We start from the raw sequence: 25,944 nt of genomic DNA, 5'->3' as shown, positions 1-25,944 counted from the left end.
CTGACAGCACTAGCTTGTCCTTACAGGTTGCTCAGCTATCAAAATACTCTGTAGCCTTGACAATGAAGAATGATGAGTCTTGCTGCTACATTTCACCCTGGGCTGGCTAGAACTTCTCTATGACCACCAAGGATCAGCAGACCTCACAGGGGTCCTCCAGGAATTCTTTGTGGTTACTCTTTTTAGTTTGCCAATTATTAGGTTTGCTGGTTACTAACCAGATATAAACAGAGCATGGAAAGCAACACACTGGCCCCAGACTCTCGGGAAGTCAGGACCAGCAGGTACACGATGGCCTCACCTTGGAACTGATTGACCTGCTGCACTGGGTATGGAGTCCGCTGTTGCTGGAGGTGCTGGCGGGGCAGATGAGACTGCTGTAACTGCTAGAATGACACAAGACAAGAGAAGCCAGAGGTGAGATGGGGACAGCACACAGTTGAGTATCTGCCAGTTTTGATGAAGGCAGTGTATCATTTCCCCCCAAATCTAGATTTTGCATGGAAAAACAACATGCATATAGGCAAGGGCTGCGTAAAGTAAATGAGTGAGTGGATTTTTACTAAGTGGGAACACCTTGAAAACTACTCCCACCCTCAAATCCAGAAACAGATGCTGTCAGAAGCCTTAGTCATTCCCCTCTCTTGACCTAGAGCATCATTAGCTTAACTTTGAACCACATGGACTACGAATCACCGAAAGGGAGCCTGACGGTTTCCATCTCTTATAAGATGGATTCCTTCATGCTGAGTTGTGTGCTTCGTCTTCACTACCGACTAGTATTCTATCATACAGACATACCACAATTTACTCATTCTAGGAGAGACAGTCACTTAGGGTGTTTCTAGTCTGCGGCTGTTGCAGTTATTACTGTTGTGACATATCTTCTACAGACACTTTCTTCATTTCTAATGTTTGACTTGCTGGCTCATGCACCAAGTGAAACAATTTTAACTTTGATTTTCCAGTATCAGCCTGACTGCTTTCCTTAGCACTATGGGGACCTGGCTCAAAGGGACAAGCAATGACTTTTAATGACCTAAGTAGATGCTGTGGGTACAGGAAGATAGGCTCCTCGGGATATATACATATATATCATATATATACACACATATAGACTAATCATATATATATGTATATATATACATATATATATATATGCTAATCTTAATGCCATTATGTCACACGACCTGTACAATACATGTCTACAAGTAAAATACTCCAAATTTGGATGGGCAGTGGTGGCACATGCCTTCAATCCCAGCCCTTGGGAGACAGAGGCAGGAGGATCTCTGTGAGTTTGAGGCCAGCCTGGTCTACAAAGTGAATTCTATGATGGCCAAGACTACATAGAGAAACCCTGTCTCAAAAAACAAAACAAAACAACACAACACACACACACACACACACACACACACACACACACACACGGAGGGAGGGAAGGAGGGAGGGAGGGAGAGAGAGAGAGACAGAGAGACAGAGAGACAGAGAGAGAGAGAGAGAGAGAGAGAGAGAGAGAGAAACAAAACAAAAAAACCCCAAACCCTCTGAATTTGCTGCCCTGAAACAGACATGTGGGATTCCAGCTATTCCAGGAGTCGGAGGCCCACCTCTAGTCTTTCTTCTTTGGTCGTGGGGATTTTGTTCCACAAGCATCATTACCGGCATGCTGGGCAGGCTGTTGGGATCATTATCATGTAAAGGAAAGAGACACAGGGCAAGGGGAAGGAGCTTTGAGTTCTCAGTTGGCCATCAAGCATCCACGTGACCTTGGATGCCCATAACCTCTTTCCAGCAGCCGATTAATATTTATTAAGAACTTCTCATCCATGAGGGCCAAAGAACATGCAACCAGATCCCCACTCTTCAGAGTGCCTGCTATAAAAAAAAACACCCACCGGCCACTTCTTACCACATGTGTACTTCTATTTTCTCTCTCATGTTTGCTCCTGGGCAGGCCTGCAATTTTCTGTTTTTCTTTCTTTTCCTCTAAAAGGCCAGCCAGCATTCTGGCATCCAAAGGAAAAAAACCAGAAACAGCCTCTGCCCTGTTGACCCCAGCCTGTGTGTCTACCGTGGGACTATACACAAAAAGAGATTAATCAATGCATAGCGCATTATGAGCACAGGCCAGAAACCATGCAAACCTTTCAGGCAATAATGCGAGGACATTATTGAGAGCAAGCTGAGCTTTCAAAAGTTTATCTTGGCCTGGGGAGAGAGCTGAGTCAGCAAAGTAATTAACTGCCTCAGAAGCTGAGGCCCTGAGTTTGAGTCCTAAAGCCCAGGTTTAAAGAAAAAGGTGTAATCCCAGGGCTGGGAAGACAGAAGCAGATGGTTCTCTGGCCAAACAGTCTAGCCTGCTCTGGAAGTTCCAGGTCTGGAGAGATTCTGTCTTAGTAAAGGAGGTGGACAGTGCCAGAAGAATGCCACCTGTGGGTTCCTCGCCTACACACACACACACACACACACACACACACACACACACACACACACACACACAGTTTCTCCTTGTCAAACTTCCTATACAATATACAAGTTCCCTCATTTATAGGGAGCACTAAGTGTGTAGCAGGTTAGGGTGTGGTTTGGAGTCAGGATTCACTACTTCCCTTTTCTAAGGGTGTGGTCTCCGAACCACAGGAGCTCCTCCCCAGCTCCAGTCTTCCCACCCGTAAATGAAGGGTCTTTATAATCATTACTGTTTATCTGAAACTCAAATGGGAAGTTCTGTTCAACCTGTGTGAATGGATGAGAGGGACATGCTACACGCTTGTGAGAGGAAGGCATTAGCCTCAGTCTCCACCTGCTTTTAACCTTCTTGGCTCTGATGGCCAGGTCAACTGAGTTCCTGAAGACAGGCAGGACCTCAAATCTTTCTGTTGTCCTTCACATGGGCTTTCAGGAAAAACAAATGTTTCCAATATGTTGTATTCCAGAATTGAAAGTGCTGGGGCTTGTTCAATGCTGCAAGACTGAGAAAATCAGAATCAGCGTGGTGCTGATGTGACAATCAATATTTACTCTCAGGGCTGGGGTTCAGCGCAGTACAGAGCACTTGCCTAACAGGTGTGAGGTCCTGGGTTCCATCCCCAGCATTGCCAACAACAATAGCAAAGAAATCTCAAGGCAGAAAGCCGAGACCATCCCACAGAGGAGCCCAAGTCTACTGCACTCATAAACAACACACAGGGCAGGTACTGGCAAGCAGAATGTTACATTGACATGGACAGCACGCGGGGCTGTAGCTTTTCTACAACAATCCCTGATGCTCTCACGTGTTCTGTGAGCCATTCCCATATTCATTTGTGTATATGGTTTCCTAAGGAGTTTGCATACCATTATCTCAAGTAATCTTTAAGACAGGAAAATCAGGCAAACCTAACCTGCTACACGAAGACAGTTTTTTTCTTTTTTAATTGTGCAGTTCGTATCTTCTCACTTACACACACACACACACACACACACACACACACACGTTCTTATGTATGTGTGTGGTGTGTGCCAACGCACTTATGTGGAGGGTACAGGACAACCTTTGATATTCGTCCCCACCTTCTATCTTGTTTGAGACAGGTCTCCTGCTTGCCTCTGTTTATCCTGAGTGTCCCCACATTCTCCCATCTCACTGTAGGAATGTTGTGATTATAGACAGGCATGACTGCACCTGGGATTGAATGCAGGCCTTTGTGCAAACATTTTACCCATCTCTTCAGCCTTACATGATTTATTCCTCTGTTCAAAATCACAATAACTTCAAAAGGATGGACAAGCCCCCACCCTGAGCCAAGTAATTTCAACTTAGTCCCTCAGTTTCCTGTTTCCTCCATGTTTTCTAGGTAGTCCCATCTCGCCATAGTTCTGAGGGGTTTGTTCCGTCTCCTTGTCCACAGGCATGGGTTTGACATAACTCTTCCTGCAATCTTCCACTTCCCTTTTCATCCCTTCCCCAGGGCTTGGCTGAGTGGGCTGTGGTGTGGCTTGCAAGCACACCCCTGGGTGGGCACCAGACGAGTTCTGTCTGCTTACCCCGACTGCTTCTGTGCCTTGTTTGCAGCACATGTATCAGAAATCATTTCTCAGGGCACCAGGCACACCTGAAAATGTCCTGGGTTTGGTGGAGGAGAGATTTACAAAGCCCAGAGTCCCTTAGCAGCTCCATTTATCACTGCCGGAGAGATATTAGCACAGCTCCTTGTCACACACCTTATGCAGGGTGAGAGGGATAGAGGGTTGTTTGTACAATAGCTGCCAGGTGGCCGACTGACCTTGGTAAAAAGGGAGATAATTACATAGCTGCTCAGGAACAAAAGCAAAAAAACAGGAACATAAGCAAGCTATGCTCAACAGTACACCTTCTTCTCTTTGGAGGGTGACTGGTGTTTTTTGTAACTGCTGTTCTTGGTGGGTAGGGACCTTGATGTGCCTGTATCCTACTCAGTGCCCTGAAGAGAGAATTCCAAAATTCTAATTCTATTAGGAACAAGAATGAGCAAGAGTCAAAGCATTGCTGGGCCTCCGAGGACAGTCTGACACCTGTGATACAGAGCCTGTCTGCAGGTCCCCACAGGGGCCATCAGGGATCTCTCCTGGACAGTCTTAGGCAGTTCCTTGGGATAACACTAAATCAGGCACCAGCATCTCTAAAAACAAAACAAATCAAAGATTACAGGGGCTGTCTGCAGGGAAGGCTCTCTTCCAGAGCTGGAGGAGTTATATGGCTGGGGTGGGCAAGGAGGCCTAAGGTAAAGACACATTTGTACTAGGCCTTCCTTTAACCCAGATTGCCTGAGCTCTAGGTAAAGGTGTCGGGGCTTTCTCCAGCTGCACCCTCTCCTCCACCCTTTCCAAGTTCCCTGATAGTTCTGTGCCCACTGTAACATTGCCAGTCTACTATTTATAACTAATTCAGTACAATTCTCCACTCTTTCGGAATTATTTTTTCCCCCCCCCCCCGGTGTGTGTGTGTGTGTGTGTGTGTGTGTGTGTGTGTGTGTTGTGTGTGTCGTGGGGAGGGGGAAAGACAGGGAGGAGAGGGAGGGGGAGGGAGATGGGGAGAGATCAACCCTGAACTTTATTACTCAGGGTCCATCTACCTTGTTTAATGAGACAGGACCTGGCTTGCAAACCCCACGAATCCACCTCCCCACTGCTGGAATGATGGTTACACAGCTTCTGCAGGTGAACTGAGGTCCTTATGCTTGCATGGCAAACCCTTTACCAACTGAACTTCATCTTGCTAGCTCACAAATTGTTTGTATCACTACTATTTTGCTTAATGCTAGCAATATCAGGGCCTATGGTAAATGTGAGCTAGCCCCCACCACATGCTGGTAATAAAGACCCCTGTACCAGCAACCAGGAGAAGAGGAGTCAGGCATGAATGGAAGAACTGTCTTCAGGAAACAGGCCTTCAAATTGATGACTGGAAGCTTGTCTTTAAAGAACCAACTAATTCACTGAGGGATAAAAGCCTAGCTAATTGAAAGGGCATAAATTCTACAGGTTCTTCTATGTTACTATGAAGAGTTGGTCTATGAGCATCTTGACAGGGACAGCTGAAAAACCTGTTCCTCACAAACAGCAGATGCCAAATAAGTGCCAGCTGAATTGATGGCTCACACCTTGGAGGGGGGTGTTACCTACCTGCTCAGCCAGGATCTGCTGCTGTTGCTGCTGCTGCTGCCTCTGCTCCCGAAGGAACTGTTGCTTCTGATGCTCCATTAGCTGGGCTCGTTGATCCATTAGCATCTGCTTCATGATGGCTGCCTGTGGCTGCCCACCGAGGAAGCCAAGACCCCCAGGACTGGCTCCTGAGACCATGCTGCTTGACCCTGGGGGCACAGAGTTCTGCATGGGGCCGGTGGTCCTGGGAAGACCGACTGCATGCTGCTCCTACAGGGACCAGAAGAAAGCAATTTAGAAATTCTGCTTGGACACCTCCTGCCATTTCATAGGAAACTTCTGAGGGGAATGGCGTAGAAGTCCTAGTTTGGGATTCCACCATTCCACCTCCAGAAAACCATCTTGTAATTTTCCATAAAAACCATTGTGTTGGCCTCACCATAGTAGAACTGGAGAGGCCACAGAGGGGGGGAACAGTAACAGTAACAGAGAATGGGTCTGGGAAATGGGAAGCCAACTCATCTGTTTCTGATGGGATGGCATAGTGGCTGTGCACTGGGATTTCAATACTCTATTTCTCCAAAGAAAGGAAATATCCCCTCAGGCTGGGCTCGCCATAAGTCTCAAGGGTCCTTACCTTTCCTGATATCCAATTCCTTACTGTCTACTTTGCCAAAACAGACATCTTAGTAAACAGGAGAGACATACACAGAACACATATGCTGCTAGAGTATGATCACCAACAAACCTGATGTTGGACGTTAGTTTAGCCAACCAAGACACCAGCTTTTTTTTTTTTTTTTTTTTTTTTTTTTTGTGTGTGTGTGTGTGTGTGTGTATGCGCACACTAGTGCACTTTAAATTCTGCTAGAGTTTTGGTAGTAGGAACTGAAATGTTTTGTTTTGATCAAAGCTATATAATCCTCTTTTGTTTGTTTGTTTTTGAGAAAAGGTTTCTCTGTAACCCTGTCCTAGAACTCACTTTGTAGACCAGGCTGACCTCAAACTTAAGAGATCCACCTGCCTCTGCCCTCTGAGTGCTAGAATTAAAGGTGTGTGCCACCATGCCTGGTCAAAGTTGTAAAATCTTAAGAGAGGGTTTTCTTGGGAAGAGAAAGGGGTTCAGTTGGAGGGGGAAGGACATGAGAAGATAATGGTGAAGCAATGTGATCAAAGCATGTTTTATATATATGAGAAGGAATATATTTTTAAAAGCAATGTAATCTCCTAATCTCTTTAAAAATAGAATTGTGTCTCATGTGTCTGGGATAATTCTAGCACCGGGGACTGGATTGGGACTCTTGATTCTGTAATTATTTGCCAGAGAACTGACAACAACTTTTAGGGACTGACCCATAGGGAAGAGAGATAATGGGGTAAATAGCTAATCCCACAGAGGCCAGGGGATATCTGAAGAACGCCCTCAGAAGGGAAGGCTATGCAGCTGGACAGTGGAGGCTACCAGGGGGAAAAAGCTAACAGGCACAGTGAAAAGTTTCTACATACCGATAAGCCTCTCCACTGATGCAGCAACCCAAATCAGACCAAATCAAACCAAATTAGAAAAAGCCCACGTTTAATGGATACAATGCTCCCAGATGGCCTTCCAGTCCCCCAGTCCCCCAGAGAGGAGACAGGCCAGTTTAAATACCCTGTGGGAGTGGTCTTGAGCATCTCTGGGGGAGGGGGTCATCATTTGGTGGGCTGAAATACTGCAGGGTTTGAAGGGAGATGGGGGAGGGGGCTTGGGTGGAATTTCCACCATAACATCCCAGACTCTTTGGGTAAATGGATGCCAGGGGCTGGGGTGAAGCTTCCACTTTAACACACAGAATGTGTGTAGACACAAAACTCAATTTCTATCATTTCTATCAACACACTGGCAATGGTGAACACTGTCTGAATGCTCTGTGGAATCAGTCCTTCCAGTTCACTGGTGTCAAGCAACCAATCTGAGCACAGAGACACTCCACTTAAACGGCATATGAGGGCAGTAACAGCAGTAGCACGAGACATTCTCATGGAGCCTAATACAAAGAGTCAATGTGAGGATCTACTCTTATTTTAAGGTATAATTCAAATTGGACTTTAATATATTGTCCCTTTTAAAAGTTGCTGCTGCTTTAATATAAATGTGGTTGATCACAATGGCAATTTTCTCTTAAAATGCAGAAATAAGCTTATGTTTGCTTCTCCAGGGTCATTTTGGGGTCGAATCCCCACAATTCTGGCTTTGCAGGGCCTCCTGCTTCCTCTTTGCTGGTGCTGTTGCAGGCAGGTGGTCCGTCCTGGCCAAGTTCCATCTACACTGCGTCGCCAGACTCCCCACCTCCCTGCATCCAAACAAAATGGCATAAGCAAAACAAAGTGTATCACTTTTATTGCCCCAGAAACAGTAGCAGAGGGAGATATGATTAGTTTGTGTAGTTTGGGCTACACAAGTAACTGGATGGTCTGAAAAGATAACCAGGGTTCTGACTTTGAGTCTACCTCAGTATTCTTTCCACTCTGGCCTTCCCTCAACTATGAGTCCACAGTGCCCGGCATACATATCAGAATAGCTTGTATACTAAATATTAAATATGTTGCTTGTAAGCATACTGTTTTGTATTTGTGTGTGTGTGTGTGTGTGTGTGTGTGTGTGTAAATGCTGGGTATATACATATTCCTATGTACCAGCACCCACAGAGGTTCGAAGAGGGCATTGGATCCTCTGGAGCTGGAGTTACAGGCAGTTGTGAGCCTCCTGGTGTGGGTGCTAGGAACAAAACTCTGGCCTGAGAAGAGCAGTTTAAGTCTTGGCTGCTGAGCCATCTCTATAGTTCATGACAAATGCTTTTATTTATCCATGTGCTCTGCAGTCAGGTAGAGAGCTATGAAATATTTTTAATGTTAATAAAAAGCCTTATGCTAAAAGATGGTCTGCATGGCTTCAGAGATCTAGGTACAGGACAGAGTTCCCTTATCTTCCAGTTCTGTGGGCTACCTGTCTCTGTGTTCATCTTCCTCCAGGGTCAAGTTGTTTCTTGCCACCTTGAGAGACAAATGGCTGACCAACTTAACACTCTCACAAATGAGGTAACTCTTGAATGGAGCTGGCCAACACTCAAAAGGACAGATAATAGATTTGTTTTTTTTTTCATGTATTTCAAGTCTATTTGATATTTCCTGGTTTTGATGAGGAGAGATTTGAAGGGAAAATGAGACCCAAGGAAATTTCCTTAGCTTGTTTGTGAAAGGGCTGTTCTTGCTGGCCTTGTTTCTCTTGCTGCACTTTTGAGATTTTATTGCCCACGTGACCCCCTGTATAGTTGAGGAATGTACCCAGGAGGTGGAGGACCTGCTTTTCCAGCCTTCTCTCCCCTGGGAAAATAAGTATGGCAAATAAGGTGATGATGCTCATACAACCAGCCACATTTTGTCCCTGCAGACACAGTCAAGGGATTACCTCTGGCGTTACTTTCATTCCCCAAATGGTCCTGTCCCCAAAGTTCTTAGTGAAGATGACAAGACCCAGTGGCTAGAATGTTCCCTTCCAAACACAACATCTTTAGGGGCTTCCCAGCAAGCACACAGGTGTGTGTCTCAAAGCGTGAAAGTGCACCGTGACTGGTTTTCCAAATGAAGCTGGTACAGGCGGCTGTTTATGTCACACAGCTTCTTTTAACCTAGAATCTAAGAGGGCTTAATGAGAAAGAGCCTGTCAAATTCTAGGACTCTAAGCCCCAGCTCTTGTTTCTAAGGAGGGGACACACTGGGTTGTGCAATTAGAGAAAACCAGAGTGAGCTTTCGTCATGCGACATGTAATGCCTCAGAGCCAAATGATGCAGTATTTTTAGTTTTAATTACTGGTTTGTTCTCCACTCTCAGCCAGCCCAGCGACCTCCCTTGCTTTCCACCCAGAATCTTAATACAGTCTCTTCCCATAGCTTCCAATTTGCTATGCAGATCTTCGTGGCTCTCCAAACACTCTCACTTTTTTGCCTCTCCAGTAAAACAAGGAGAGGCAAAAAAGAGATCAAAACCAAATACACATGCACCTTCCGCTCCAGGGACAAGAGCTTAACAATTTTCTAAGGGCTAGAGTGAGGTAGGAGGGTGTAAAAAACACTGTATCCTCCCCCAAAGAGGCAGTTTCCGACTTCAAAAATCAGAGGCGATAAAAATATCTTCCGAGAACAGCCAGCTGTTTATTTATAAACCTACTTGTGGGGAAACTTGCTTTCTCTGAAGGGATTTTTTTTTTTTTTCACGAACATGAGGCGTTTGGATGCTAGGGGCCAGAGATGCAGCGGATAAGGAGGATGATGGATTCCTGGGAGGGACAGTATAAGACATCCTGGGTATTTGGATCCAGGAGGCCCTGGGCTTCAGCCTTTTCTACGTGGCCCCAAGAGGACCCTCTTGAACAGCTGCTGTTCTGCCGGTAGCCCAGCAGATGGTGGTGTGAGCCCAGGACCGCACTCCAGGCCTCGCGATGAGCCCGCGCCCCCCGCCCATCGCAGATGGCTTAATCAGGGCTCGGTCCCCCGCCCCATCAGGGCCGGCGCTGCGGACGTGGAGCCAGGCAGTCAAGTGTTACTGCGTACAGCAGGTAGCCTGGCAACTGCGAGCATAATACGGAGCAGATGGTGTTCGCACGGCGTGATGGACATCACACACGACAGCCTGAGACAATCCAGGAATTCCCTGGTGGCTCAGGGCCCTCTTTGCACAAAATGAGTTCTCTCTCCATGGCCGTGCATCTTGGTGGTGGTGGCGCGCGGGGGGCGGCGGCGGCGGGCGGCGGCGGCGAGGTCTCTCCCTTCCCCACTCCCCGACTGACACCGAACTGGTTTCTTATTACCGACTTTTTTCCAGCCAGAGGGAAGAGTGACTTGGGGAGGGGGATAGGAAGAGGACGTGGAAGGAAACCGAAGGACTGGGAACTGGAGGTGATGCTGGGGACAGTGGCGGCTAGACCCAGGGGCACCTCGCTGCTGTTGTAGGGGACAGGGTTCCTCTAGCCAGAGCAGCACAAAGCCTGTGCAGGGAGGGAGGAAGGAACCTCAGCTCACTTTATGCACCGCGTGGCCTACCAGTCGCCCAAATGAAATTTAGGGTTTTCGTTAAAAAGTCCCCTGGGGCGTAATTTAGCCTCTTCAACTCCAGCCTATCTGCTTACAAGTCCTCAGGGGGCTCGGGCTAAGCAGGAGTGGGGCCGGGAGCTCCAGGCTTGGCCGAGAGAGGCTCACTGCTTGGTAATCCTAACAAAGACCAGGAGCTCTAGGGCAGGGCGGGTGCCCTGGGGCTCCCTGGAGAAACTCAGCCTTGAGCTCTGGGGCGGGCACACTGCCCAGTGTCACAACTCCGAGATTACCTGTAGCCTGGAGAACACCGGATAAAAGGACACATAAACAGAGGTAGGGCTGTTGTGGGTATAAAGAGTTGGAATAAAACAATAAGCAAACAGAAAGGATGCCTAGAAAACAAATCTCTCCCCCCTCCTCCCACACAAACCGAACTAGGGCAAGTAATAAAAGAAAAAAAAATCAACCAATCTTGGGGCCAAATAAATTTTTGACTAAATTCTATATATCAAAAGATTTAATATCCAGTACTTAGAGGCTGTCTGCAAAGGCAAGTTTTAAGTTTCAGAAGGCTAGGGTCTACAGAAGGTGAGAGCTAGGTCACACCTGCCCAGCAAGGTTTTAGCACTTCCACGTCAGCTAGCAGCAGGCAGGATGAATTCATCACCCAAAGGACCCAGGTTGTGACTTCCAGAGGCACAGGCAGGCTATCTTGTCTCTATCCAGAGTCCCTTGAAATGAAAATCACGTTTAAAAGTGGTCATTGACAATGAAAACTTTGGAGATGAAAAAAGCTAAGCAGATGTGAAAACCTCCACGTTCTGCAGGAGCAATTTGTGTACTGCAATGGGCAAGAGCACAGCTTCTCAAAGTGTGGCCCAGGCTCACCAACATTAGCATTCCCCAGGACTATGGCAGAAATGCAGATTCTCTGGCTCCAGCAGGCCACTGAATCAGACCAAGTTCTCCAGGTGCTACCCTGTAGTAGTTCGGGAATTACTGGAGCGAGTAATCCTGGCTGATTGCCGCCTGGTCCTGATTTGATTGCAAACTTGCATTTTCAAAATCAAGCCTGAGTGTGGGTTTGCTCTGGTTTTAGTGCAAAATCTTCTGCATTTAGACTTAAAACTCCCCCTCCCTGCACAGGGTTGGTCAGGTCAGCGATGTTTGTCATGGAGACCTAAGAATTCTCAAGGGAACCAGGGATCATAACTCTTCCTAGAAGGATGGTATTCCAGTTCAGCTGTGCTCTGCAAGCCAAAGGGTACTCAAGACTAAGGAATGGGTGGTCCCTTGCTGAGGGACAGCACCAAGAATGCCCTGAATTCCCCTAGGCTAGAAAGCTACTACTGTTTGACAAATGTCCCCTTTGGTTTGAAAGGGTTCTTCAAATAAAGAGAGGACAGGGCCACAATAGAAGATGATAAAGAACTTGTATGAGGCACCCAATATAGGTATACCACTCTGCTAGGTGCATTTATCTATGTAATCAAATGCATTCCGTTGATTAGAAAGCACACGTCCCCGAGAGGTTAAGGAACTTGTCTGATTATCCTGCAGCTGGTGGCAGCATCTTTGGGATTTGAACTTTTCTACCACCAAAACATACATCTGGTCGTAATTGAGCAGACCACCCAGGAGGACTCTGGAGTAAAGAGCAAGGGGAAGGCAAGGGAAAAGGATGGACACAGACTAAAAAGGGAGGAACTATTAGAATCAAAGGTCAAAGAATGAAACTAAATGTGAACAAAAAAGACATTTTTTTATTGTTGCCTGAGATTACAAATTGGGATGTCTCTGTGTTATCAACTTCGACATTTAAAAAAATAAAAGGGCAGAAGATTAGGCCATTCAACCGTAAGTGGGAAGATGAAACAAAATAAATTAAAATCCGAGTTCCCTCTGAAGTCCATCAAGTGTCAGGGCAGAAGCATGGCCTCAGGATGGTGGCAATCTTGTACAAATTCTCTTTTTCAAGAACATTTTTTCCACTGTGGGTTTGGAAAGCAACTTATTACAAACTCCCATGAGAGCCCCAACAGCCACCCCCAAATACCCCTGTTTCATAAGATTACTCAAGAAGGTTACTTTGAAAGGTTTGTTTTGATCTGGGTGTGCTGGTATGTGCTTGTAGCAGTAGAACTTAAGAGGCAGAGGCAGGAGGATTACAGGTTGAAGGCTATCCTGGACTACACAGTAAGACCCCTGTTGTTTGTGTGATGGGTGGTGGTTGTATCCCTCCAAACAGTTGAGTTTTAAGACTCTGATTATCAATTTAGGAAGTATTTCACTCAAGCAGTAGTAACTAAGGCCTGGTTCTACTACCAAGAAGCTGTTTTCCTAGTAATTCAGGTCCTCTTTGGGTCCATGATCAAACATGTTGATGACAGAACAACCTTCTTCTGGTTATTACTCTTATTGTTGGAGCATGATCTCTCTCAGAGAGAGATAGAGAGAGACATACAGAGAGATGCACAGAGAGATACACACACAGAGAGACAGAAAGAGAGATGGGGAGACAAAGGTTGATGCAGGCTCACTACTCTATTGTTCTCTGTATTATTCTGGACACATGGGTTGGGCTAGACTGGCTGACCAGCAAGGTCTTCCTGTCTCCATCTCTCCATACCTGAGATTATAACCTTTTTAGAACCTGGGAAGTGGGGATGGAGCTCAGGTTGTCAGGCTTGCTTGGCAAGCATTTTATCCACTGAGCTTCCTGAGGTGTTTTCGTCCTCCAGGATGGGGTGAGTGTTGTGCTTCCAGCTCTGTTCTACCGAAGAGGACCAGGACTTTCAAATTGGTTTTCTTTCTAGATTTCAATGAGCAGACGTTGTCTACTCACACACCAAAGAGAAAAAAGTTGTAGTCACAAAATTTTCATCTACATATTGGAACTACCTGAAACAAACTACATGCATATGTACACAGACTTTTCTCTTACTACTATTCCCTAAACAATAATCCATTAACAACTATTTATATAACATTTACACTTTTAAGGTATTACAAGTGACCTAAAGATGATTCAAAGTATATGGGAGGTTTAGTAAGGTATATGTATAAATCTCATATTTTATCTACCTATCATCTATCTATCTATCTATCTATCTATCTATCTATCTATCTATCTATCTAATCATCTATTTTTGCTATCTTGAGACAGGGTTTCTCTGTATAGCTTTGGAGCCTGTCCTGGAACTCACTTTGTAGACCAGGCTGGCCTCAAATTCACAGAGATCCACCTGCCCCTGCCCCCTGAGCACTGGGATTAAAGACATGCACCACCACCACCCCACATGTGTATCTCATACTTTAGATAAAAGACTTAAGCATCCATACATTTTGCTGTGTTGGAGTGTGTGTGTGTCCTACACCCAATTCCCCGAAGATTCCAAGGGACGACTGTATTGAAAACATGCATGTTGAGCTGGAGAGATAGGTCAGCAGCTAAGAGTGAGTGCTGTTTTTGCAAAGGACCGAAATCCAGTTCCCATAGCCATACCAGGCAGCTCACAAACACCAGTAACTTCAGCCACATGATCTAGTGCCCCCTTCTGGCCACCACAGGCACTTGTACTCACATGCACAGATACACATATGTATGTGATCTAAAACAAAAATCTTTAAAACAGGCCTGCTTCCAAACACAGAAGTTTTAAAAGTAACGTAGAAAAGTAGAAAAAAAGAGGTAATGCTTGTTTATAATATTCCAAGGTAACTGATGTTAATCTTACAATTGCATTCAACTTTCCCCCTCCTTTCCTTACCATTTAAAAACATATCTTTATGCTCCTGATCATGACATATGTACGGTAGTACATCCTACCAAGTCAAACCCAGCAAAATGGGAAAACAGAAAGTTCCAACTTTCCAAATGCTTACAAGTTACAATTTATTGGCAGGATGATACTTTATTGACTCATTCCAGCAGGGTATTTTGTTCTTGGAGGATAAAGGCCTGTTTTTTTTTTTTTTTTTTTTTTTTTTTTTTTTCCTCCAGCATCCAGCACACTTAGAGGCACAGTTGCCACAAGCTAAACTTTCTGAATCCAGCTAACTGCACATGACGAATTCTAGCCCAAACCAACAAGGGTATGGGAGAAAGATGTCCTTATAAACAGACTGCTTATTTGGGCATCTGCTGGGGCCTCTGGTGAACAGTAAGAAAGGGTTAAAGTTGGCAGCACTCTGTGAAGATGTGAGGGTATGCAACCAAGGGAAAGGGCAGGTTTTCAATGACATTCTTGGACATTAGAAAAACAACAAATACCAGTTTTTCTTGTCAGTGCTTTGACCAAAGTTACAAACCCTGACTGCAGTAGAAACATAACTCTGAGAGTTAGGCCTTTCCTCTGCCTTTGATGTAAATTATAGAGTCCTTTTGATCCTTTTGTCTCATTTAATTCCACCACCAAAGCAACTCTAAATTGGTTAAAAGTTCATTAGTGTACAACAATAGCAGCTTGATTAAATAAATTATGGCACATCCATACCATGAATGTGAGGCAGTCAATAAAAATCATGCCTCTTGGACTGTCTAATCATGTAGAGGAAGCTTGCAATATGCAGCTGACAGAGAAGAAATAAACAAAAAAAATATCTGGAACACTAGCCACAGCTAATATTGTCAGGGATTATGAGCAACTTTTTTTTCTTTTTGAGACAGGTCTTCCTCTGTAGCCCAGGCTGGTCTGAGTCTCGATATGTACATCAGGCTAGCTCTGAGCTCACAGAGATCCTCTTGCCTGCCTCCTAAGTGCTGGGATTAAAGATATGCTTCACTGTTGCCAGCTTCAATTTTTATCCTTTAATTTTTTTATATCATGAATGTATGATACTTTTAATTTTTAAGTCACTTAATTTATTCATATAATTTATTTATTTGTTTGTTTATTATGTGTATGTGTCAGGGTATCTGTGAGCCAAGGCATGAAAATAGAGCCCAGAAAATAACTCTCAGGAGTGAGTTCTCTCCTTCTTGCCATACGATCATGGAGACTTAACTCAGGTGGTTAAGCTTGGCAGTAAGAACCTTGACCTGCTGAGCATGAATGTACTTGATTTTTAAATAAATGTTACTATTTTGTTGTTTGTTTTTGTTTTGGGACAAGGTCTCCTGTAGTCTAGATTGGCCTCAAGTCTGCTGTGTAGCCTAGGATAACCTTGGTCCTCCTGCCTTCATCTCCCAAGTGCTGGGATCACAGATACGTGTCACCATGCCCACATAAGTGTTACTAGTTTGACAAGCTCATTAAGAGTGAGTCTAAACTGATGTGGTCCTGAACATAGTTAGTTCATGAAGGACCCAGGTCACGTCCAGCACATGGCTGCCTCCCAAGTCTACTTTCTGCTCTGCATAATGCAACAGAAAGCTTTCAAGGCCTAGAACGTCTGTGGAGCTCGGTCTGGCTACCAGATCCATAGCCAGCCTGCTCTCAATACTTCTTCAGAAAGGCCTCAAATGCCAGAAAAGGCTCAGGAAACTGATTGTCTTCCAAACACAGCTCATCTGTAGTGGAACTATTCTGCTCTCTGTAGCTTTTCTTCATTATAGGCTCAAAACAAAGAGATGGCTAGGGCCACAGAGTGAGCCAGGCATGGCGGTGCATGCTTGAGATCCCAGTGCTTGGGAGGTGGTGGGTCTCTAAGAGCTCCAGGCTGGATCAGTTTCTTTCTATGGCTGTGACAAAATACCCAAATAGAAGGAAGGAAGGGAGGGAGGGAGGGAGGAAGAAAGGTGTCTTAGTTACTGTTCATTTTCCACGAGGAAACACCATGACCAAGGCAATTTACAAGAGAAACATTTAATTGGGGACTTGCTTACAGTTTTAGAGGGTTACTCCATGATCTTCATGGTGGGAAGCAGACAGACATGGTGCCGGAGCAGTAGCTGAGAGTTTTACCTTCTGATTCACAGGCAGCAGGCAGAGAGGTTGGGCCTGGCATGGGCTTTTGAAACCTCAAAGCCCACTCCTAGTGAGACACCTGACAAGGCCACACTTTCTAATCCTTCCCAAACGGTTCCATTCCTTGATGACTAAGCATTCAAATATATTCGCCTATAGGGGCATTCTCATTCAAACCACCACAGAAGGGGTCATTTTGCCCATAGTCTGAGGGGACAGTCCATCATGGTGGGGAAGTCATTGCAGCAGGAGCCCGAGGCAGCTGGTCACACCACATCCGTAGTGGGAGGGCAGACATATAAACACTGATGTGCATCTTGTTTACTCTTTCTCATGAATTCTGGGATCCCAGCCCAAATTCAGGGTGCGTTTTCCCACCTCAATGAACCCAATCTAAGAACTCCCTCTCATGATGAGCTGGGAAGCTTGTCTCCTAAGTAATTGTAAAGTCAGTCAAATTGACAATATTAGCTGCCACAGAGGTCAACTTGGTTAGTTCAACATAGTTAGTTCAAGGTCAGGAGGTTTACATAGAGACACTTTGTCTCAACAAAAGTTGCCCCGCTTTGGTGGCCCACACCTTTAGTTCCTGTACTCGGGAGGTGGAGGCAGGAAGAGCTCTGTGAGTTCAAGGCTAGCCTGTTCTACAGAGTGAGTTCCAGGACAGCCAAGGCTACACAGAGAAACCCTGTCTCGAAAAACCACCACCACCAAAACAAAACAAACCAAACAAACCAACAAACTAAATTACTAGTTCGAAAGGTTCAGGAAGATAGCCACTTGGATAAGTCTTCTCTAGACTGTAACAGAACCTGAGCAGCCAGGGCTCAGGACAATGCTGCAAAGGAGGCTAGCCCAGCTTTTGACCCCATCCAAGAGGCTGCCCTCCGGAGTCAGGATACACAGACTGTAAATGGCTTGTCAACTATTGTTAGGGTCTCCACCCATCCACTTTCAACTTTCTTTCTTCGATTTACAAACAGGGAAGGGAATGATCTCAGCTGTTGTCTGCAGCTAGGATTTTTTTTTTCTTCCTTGAGCTCTCTCTCATAATCCAGACCCTCCTCTCCCGGCCTTCTGATGGAGTTCTCAAAGCCAAGGTTGCATAACGGATACACAGGCCTATCTTGTGTTATACTGGGAGACTGGCCAATGTTTCCAATTATAGACAAGAGCACTACCGAGCTGCCAAATGGAGTGCTGTGCTGCTGTGGCTACAAGATGGAGAAAGGAAAGAGCAGGAGCCCAAGACTTAAAGGGATGCCTTGAACCTTCCCGCCAGCCTGGGGACAGTGACTGAAGAGACTTAGCTCTATGCATCTCAGAGCAGCTTCTTCCAAATAGCTATCCACTCAATCCCCCCAAACACTGCCACAGGACACTCAGGTCAGCCTGCTCTGCTGGCCTCATGACAACAGGAACCATCTGTAGGCAGACTATGGGAGCACATGAGGCTGAGGAGAGGGCTACTGTGGACCGCTGTCCTTTGGGTAAGCCATGGTGGTTGCCTTCTTGAACTCAGTAGCTGTGATTAGCAGAAGGTAACATGCCTCAGACAGGACTTGTTAACATTCCATTGTGCAAGGGGTGGGGCTCACAAGGTCCCACCCTCCTGTGGATAAACAAATTCTGTTGCTGGGAAAGTGAGAGACATTTTCTTTGGTGGAATAGCTGCTTGTAAGTTGCCCACACTCCTCAAAAACCCTCTCACCTCTGCTCCTGTAAGTGCCATTAGTTAAATTCATTGGTTCACCAAACCAGAAGGCTGGTTGACATGAGAAGGCTGGGCCTCAGACATGTAAAACCCTTTGAATTTTAGCTTTTATGCATATTCTGAACATGTGGTTTGACAACAGGGACATTTTGGTGAGATTGAAAGATAACAAGCATTTTCCTACTTTACACTGTGTCCTCTGTTACTCACCAGGGTGTTCTATGTCTATTATCAACTAACGTTCTTCTGTGTATGCTCGTGTATGTGCAGCTGCAGGTGTGTACATGTAGGAGCAGGCTAAGGACAACCTTGGGTGTTGTTCCCTAGGAGCTGTCCATCTTGTTTTCTAGAAATAGGGTATTCCCTAGAACTTCAGCTTGCAAATTTAGACTAGGCTGGCCAGCCATAAAACAACAGGGATCAGCTTGTCTCTGTCTCCCCAGTGCTGGGATTAAAGTACACACCACGTGCCTGACTGATTTATTTGTTATTATATGTACACATACACAAGTGTATGTGTACGTGTACACATGTTGTATGTGTGTGTGGAGGTCAGTGGACAATTTGTGGAGTTGTCTTTCTGCATAGAACCTTTTCACATAGGTTCTAGCATCAAATAGGTTTTTAGGCTTGTGTGACAAAAAACCTGCTGGCCCATCCCTAGTATTTTTTTATGTGGCTTCTGGTGTGTACCACCGTGACCAGCTTTTAAAGAACTGAATCCTGGGAACTAAACTCAGGTCCCTGTGTGTGCAAGGCAAGCACTTCGCCCACTGGGCCATCTCTCCAGCTCTCAACTAATTTTCTTTCTATATGTGCTGCATGTTAGAGAATGAAATCGGTGCTTTCTCCCACCCTTCTTAGCCCTAATAGCATTTTTTGTTCATTTTATAAACATACATATGTAGTGAATCTAAAGAATCAAACTAGTCCAAGCATTTTCTTAACCTTGAGACTTGGGGGAAAAAATAGGATAAAAAACAGTTTGGGAGGAAATGTGGACCTCAATGAGAGTTTCCTAGTCAGTAGGTGATGGTTAGAATAGTACATGGTGGAGCCTGGATGGAGGTGTAGGACTCTGGACTCAAGAGCTAGCTGGCCTGGTTGGAGGTGCAGGCCTCTGGACTCAAGGGCTAGCTGGCCTGGTTGGAGGTGCAGGCCTCTGGACTCAAGGGCTAGCTGGCCTGGTTGGAGGTGCAGGACTCTGGACTCAAGGGATAGCTGGCTTTGCACAAGACAGAAAACCCTCTGCTTCTATTTCACAGCAGGATCAAGGCTAAAGGAGATCTGACTGGGATCGTAGATGGAAGTGTAGATTTCTATTCCAGGGGAGGACAAGAGAAGGGGTAGTTACCGAAAAGCAAGGGTGAGGTGTTTGTCTAGGCGTGTGGGAAACCAAACTTGCCAGTGGGGTGGGGACAATGACTAGCCTCACACAGGCCTGGACACAGGCAAGACAACTGATGTGACCAACGAGCAACAGGAGCCTGGGTAGGCTCTCAGGGAGTCGATAAGACGATAAATGCATCGCTCTAAGATTGTCAAGTGTCAGGTAGGGCAGAGATTAGACTGGGTCTGGATGAGGAGGAAAGTACACAAGAAGGATGGGGAGGTAGCACTTGGGGGTGGTCTGGCCAACTGCTGAGGTGAATCTGGTTTCTTACTGTGGAAACTGAGAAGGATAAATCAAGCCTCTTGCAAGATATTATCCAGTAAAGCTGCAAGACCTCTTTATCACATGCAAAGGCCACTTTCTGGTCCACTGAGTCCCACCTCCTCATGCTCACTTCCTGTCTGTTATTTCCCCTTTGGTAAGCCCATGTGACTACTAGAGATGTGGCAGAGATGGTAAGCCCTACCTACAGATCCAATGTAGACCTAGGTGTGGCAGTGCATGCCGGTAATCCATAACTCAGGAGGCTGAGGTAGGAGGATCATCAGTTTAAGGTCAGTCTGTGTTACACACTGAAGCCCTGTCTCAAAATTAAACAAATAAAACAAGAAGGTCGATGAAATAATCCTAGTGTTCCATGTCCTTTCCAGTCTTAACTAGCTCAGTGCATGAACTGGGGAGATAGCTCAAGGGTTAAAGTACGTGCCTGGTAAGCACGAGGCATAGAGTTTGTGTCCTGAGCACCCATACGAATGCCGGGTAGGTGTTGTGGTTCACTTACTATTCCAGCAACAGGAAGGTGGAGATGGGATGCCCAGAGCAAGCTGGCCCGCTAGTTTGCTGATTAGATGGTTAGCTGTACTGCCAAGTTGTGGATTCAAGTTGAGAGACCCTACCTCAATGAAAAATGTGGAAAGTGATCAAAGAAGATGGGCCTCCATATGAATATACACAAATGCAAGTGGGCTTATGAACACACATACACATGCACACACACTCACATGCGAATACATGTATACACACACCCATGCACACACCACACACACACACACACACACACACACACACACACACACACACACTTGACAATGTGTGTGAAAATACAATTACCACACCATGTCTAAAATACTGTGTGTGGGTGGCTTTTAAAGGGACTAGAAAGTATATAGCATAAGTAGGTACATGTCCTGAGTGTTTTCAAAGCCCTAACAGTATTTCCTGGGGATGAAGGGAAGCCGGGAAACAACAGGAAATCAGATCAAAACTAATTTGAGAGGAGGGCAACTTTTAATTTGTGCTTCTTTTACTTGGCTCCCCAACTTTCTACTTCATGCTAAATACTTTGGTTAATGCCTATCAAAGCCTGGCAAGGCATAATGAAAGTTTGGGGGCTGCCCAATTTGGGTTTTAACAAAGTGGTCTTCATAACAAATGTGGTAACTAGTTATTTCCTAGGCTTAAGCTCACTCTTGGAGAGAAACAGCCAGAAAAGTACTTGGTTCTTATTGCTACATCTTGTTCACAACAGAAATATTGTGCTAAATATTTCTTTTTTCATTTAAAAAATAATGCTTAAGCTAGCACGAGGCATGCTGTATTTTATGGGATAGTGTTGCCCTTTTCCACTAATTTTTAAAACTCAACTAGAGATGGTGATTAAAAAAATATTTGAACAAAACAGTAAATTAGAATGGGGCCCCTCAGGTCACTGAAAATTCCTAACTGAAGCTAAGAATCTGCAGGAGGTTCTAGGTAAAGCTTGTTTTCTAATTTAAGTTGGTGGCCTAGAGTCTTCCATTGAAACACAAAACATTTTCCCTTTGAAAAATCTTCCCTTTCTTAGATGACAGTGGGGTGAAGCAAAGCCTGCCATTCATAACACTAAAACTCTCTTGCTTTGGCAGCACCTGCCTGGGTCTCCCACTCAGAGAGGAGGAATTACAAATCTCTCAGGCTCCCCAGGTCCCTGCTGCCAGGGTCTTTCCCACACTGGCCTCTGTAGGAACAAAATTCCTCAGATGGTTGACACCAGCCAATTTGTTTTCCTTTCCCCTCCCCCTTCTTTTACCCCTCCCTTTCTAATATGCTATATTCTGCCCGAGCCTCTCAAAGTAGCCAGGGGCCAGCAGCCACAGCCTCTCCTTGTCTGAATGAGCCTCTTCTATTCTGGGTTCTGCCTAGTCTGTGTTCTGAAGGAAGAGAGGAGGCTTGAGCTCAAAATATATGGGCAGACCAAATGTGTGCTTGTTTCTTTCCTTTCTCTGAGACGAAGTGTTGCTGTATGACCCTGGAACTTGTGGTTCTTTGGGATTGCGGGAATGTTCTGCAGCACCTAGTTTAAACATTATTTTTGTATTATGGACCTACCTTTCACGAATCCTGAGGAGCTGAAGGAAGTAGGCAAGTGGGAAAATAAAACCCAAAGGTAAACCTGTACCACTGAGGAAAACAACTCAGGGTGGGAGGGAGGAATGGAAGGAACAGGAGAAGGGCACAGGGCACAAGGCAACAGTTTCCCTCTTCAGGATAGGATGTCCCCTCTGAGCATTTGTGTGTCTACTTTAGAGATGGATTTGGGGTGTGCATATTTGAAAATCTCGTATGAGGGCTGGGCATATAGGTTTAGATGCACAATGATTACCTAGCAAGGGCCTAGATTCCATCTTCAACACCACACACACCACACACACACACACACACACACACACACACACACACACACACAGACACAAAGAAATAAAAGTAAAAAAAAAACAATAATACTCCCCCCAAATACTGTAGGTGATATTTATTCCTTGTCCACAGTATTAGTCCTATGCCTGTTACTTAAACAAAATGAAACAAAACTGTGGATGCCTGTGTGTGCCTGCAGAATTCAGAGGTCAGTTAGGGTTGGGTGTCCTGCTCTGTTACTCTCCACCTTAATTTTTGAGACAGGACCCCCCTCTTAATCTGGAGCCCATTGACTGTCTGGATGACTGGCAAGCCCTCCTCCATCTCTGGCCTTCCCTTCGGCGCTGGCTTCACAGATGTGCACCGCCATGCCCAGCTTACCAGTAAAGGCTTTCCCAGCTGAGTGATCCCCCTAGCTATTATGCCTGATACTTCTAACAAAATATTTTTTAAAAATTCTTTCTTCTTTCATATGTTGCAGACTGACTGCGGTCTCTCCTCCTAGCCTCCTCCCCCATATCCCCTTCTCCCCAAATTAAGTCAAACTACCTTAGGAAATTGGGCAATTCTTAGATTGTGAGAAGACTGGGTTAGGCTGGTGGGGGTGGGGGGGGGTTAGAGGAAGGTCTCAATCCAGGGTAGTCTACAGGCAGCCATTTTGAAAGACTGCAAACACAACATGGCTTTGTGTTTTGGTCCTCAGATGACAGATCATCTTGGTGACTCAGTGTGTGCACCATTTCTGGTCCTGCATTTTGGTGAACAGAGGGTGGATAAGACCTGTAGGTGCATGAGTCATGCTCTTAAAGTTCCAGAGTATCTAAGTTTTTGTCTGAGTTCTGTGACGGTCAACAACAACCCAGCATTTCTACACAGACCTCAAACGTAACACACACACACACACACACACACACACACACACACACACACACACACACACACGTGCGCGCATGCATACATGCATGCACGCATGCACTATATACTTATACATGTAGACTCCCATGTGTGTATGGAGGCTGAGGACCACTTCAAACATTATCATGCACCGTCTGCTTTTCCTTTTTAAAGACAGGTCTCTCATTGGTCTGCCGCTCATCAAGGTACGATGGCTAGTGAGCTCCAGGGACCCTCCTGACTCTGCATTCCCAGAGCAGGGGTTATAATGTCATGCCACCACGCATAGCTTTTTTTTATGTGGGTGCTGGGTATCAAATTCGTGTCTCTTGAAGGACTTTATTGACTGAGCCATGTTACCAGCTCTGTAACTAATATTTTCTCCCCAGAAAAGACTAGGAATTTCCTCAAAATGGGAGAAAAATTAAGGAATGGTTTATAAATATATAGTTTCTATGTTCAAAAGACTGAACTTCTGATTATAAAAAGTAAGGGTGATGTTTGGATCTGACCTTATGGTCCTAATTTAGTGTTTTAAAATTTTTAATGTGTATGAGGGTTTTGCTTGCAGGTATGTGTGTGCATCACATGCATTCCTAGTACCTATGAGGTCAGAAGGATTCCCTAAAATTGGGGTTGAACTTGAGTCCTATGGAAGAGCAACAAGTGTTCTTAATTGCTGAACCACCTCTCCAGACCTTATGCTTTCAGTTTTGAGATTTCTTTGCAATTACACAGATTTTTGAAAATGAAGCATACAGTAATGCTAAAATATTGAAAAGTTTTCACTAAGAGATGCTACTACTCAAGTACCTTGGGGCCACAGCACAGGTTTGGCAGCATGAACAGTGATGTGCACACAGCTCCTTTCTTGCCTGTTTTCTCACAGATCCAAGTGAGACTCTGACTGTTCTAGACCTGGGCCCCACAGAGACTGTCCTGGAGGCAACTGTAACCATTTTCTTTGGCTCATGAGCTCTAGCTACTATCTATGGGACAGAGAGGTGCCCATAAGAGGAATTTGAGAGACAGGAATCTGTCAGGACATATAAGAGGGCTCCACACTGAGGTCATGTTCATGTACAAGCATGCAGCACTTCTGAGCAAATGCTGTCCTCACGTGGAATCCTCAAACCTGAGGCAGTGATGTTAACTGGTGAGGATTTCACTCAACTGTGGTAAAAAACAGGAGCTATTGCTCCTCGGATATGAATCATACAGAGTCTCTAAGTATTTTACAGTTAATCTATATTACTGTCATTTCTTTATCTCTTTGTGTACTCCATAGTGGAGCTGAATGAGAACACCCATTGTCCTACCTTGCATGCCCCTACCCCCCAGAGTGGAATTCATGTTACTTAAAAAAAAGTTAGATGGCAAAGAAACAATTTGGATGGTGACAGTGAATTTGGTTGTAACCTGAAGTGCCAATAGGATGCCAAACATAACTGCGGAAAGCCCAAGAAACACAGAACGCTCTGGAATTCATCTGTAAGAATTATTCTCTGGCATGATGAGGTAGCCTGGTGCCTCCCACAGCTCTATGGAACTGGGAAGCGAGAGGAACAGCCCTTCAGCCCTAGATGACATTAGAAGCTTTACAAAGTTAATGTGGGGTGTCATCCTCCAGCTTCAGTAAAAATCAGTGAAAGGAGGGAAGGAGAGGCCTCCTAGGCCTTGTGGTTGGGTGGGTGGAGGTCACTAGCTTTCCTGAGGACGTGCCAGCAGTTGCGTCCTCTGAATTCCAGCTGAATTCAAGCCAGGCCTGCTCTAGTAGTGGCCTCTGGGGCAGTTGGGGGCTCTTTGTTCCTTAGAGACAGTGAGACTTAAATCCCAGTTGAACCTCAGACTTAGCAACTGAACCTCAGCTAACCCATGTTGTACCATGTGATGAAACCTGACCCTCTGGAATCCACCCTACTCTGTTCACTCTTCTAACCCCCCCCCCATCCCATGCCTACATTTGTGGAGCCCATAAGAAAATAAATTAAAAGAGGGAGTTGGGTCCTCTTCAGGCTCCATTAATTTCCTTGTATATATTACCTAGAAAAATGTGCTCCCTAAGACCTGTTTTATTTATTTTGAGACAAGGGCTCATTTAGCATAGGCTGGTCTCAACTCTTAGGTAGCAGAGAGATCTTTTAACTTCTGGTCCTTGTCTCTACTTCCCATGTGTCAGTGTTATAGGCCTGGGCTACTATGCTGGCCTTGTACATTTTAAAATGGAAGTTTTCACATGGGGGGGCTGTTTTGCTCCTAGTCTCAGATTAAGATGAAAACATACAGTGTTTATAGGCAGGTGGAGAAAAAGGCACCGGCTTCAGTTTGGGACAACCCAAGTTTTCTTCCAGGATCTAACTACTCCTTCCCAAAGCAGCAGCCTCTGCATGTGGACAGCACTCCTCAGGTGGGAGGTTCTCACTCTAGGTTGCCATGGAGTTTAGGCCAAGAACAAGTGTGTTTATTTGGAGGAGGGTGGGTGGGAGGGGGTGCAGGGTCTCACTAAAGTAGCTCAGGCTGGTCTTGCTGTTTTGATCTCTCTGCCTAAACCTTCTGAGTTCTGAGATTAAAGGTGTATGCCACCAAGCTAGGCTGAGGATGGATCTTAAATATGAGCGTAGTATGATTTACCAAATGACAAACTACTACTACTTTCTCTTCCTCCT

At 45.4% G+C, this 25,944-nt stretch overlaps 1 protein-coding gene across 2 annotated transcripts in view; it reads right to left on the bottom strand.

Moving 5' to 3' along the window:
• Positions 1–25,944, bottom strand: part of Maml3 (mastermind like transcriptional coactivator 3) — a 434,634-nt gene that overhangs the window by 5,892 nt on the left and 402,798 nt on the right. For both annotated transcript variants that reach the window (XM_027394943.2, XM_027394944.2), the window contains exons 3-4: positions 5,647–5,895; positions 302–386 (exon numbers count right to left, since the gene is read on the bottom strand). In XM_027394943.2, coding sequence (XP_027250744.1) covers positions 302–386; positions 5,647–5,895 — 334 coding nt within the window. The remainder of the gene's footprint in view (positions 1–301; positions 387–5,646; positions 5,896–25,944) is intronic.

The sequence above is a fragment of the Cricetulus griseus genome, assembly GCF_003668045.3.
Source record: "Cricetulus griseus strain 17A/GY chromosome 1 unlocalized genomic scaffold, alternate assembly CriGri-PICRH-1.0 chr1_0, whole genome shotgun sequence".
Classification (NCBI taxonomy): domain Eukaryota; kingdom Metazoa; phylum Chordata; class Mammalia; order Rodentia; family Cricetidae; genus Cricetulus; species Cricetulus griseus.
The sequence above is the reverse complement of the archived record's forward strand: the minus strand, read 5'-3'. Positions and strand labels throughout refer to the sequence as shown.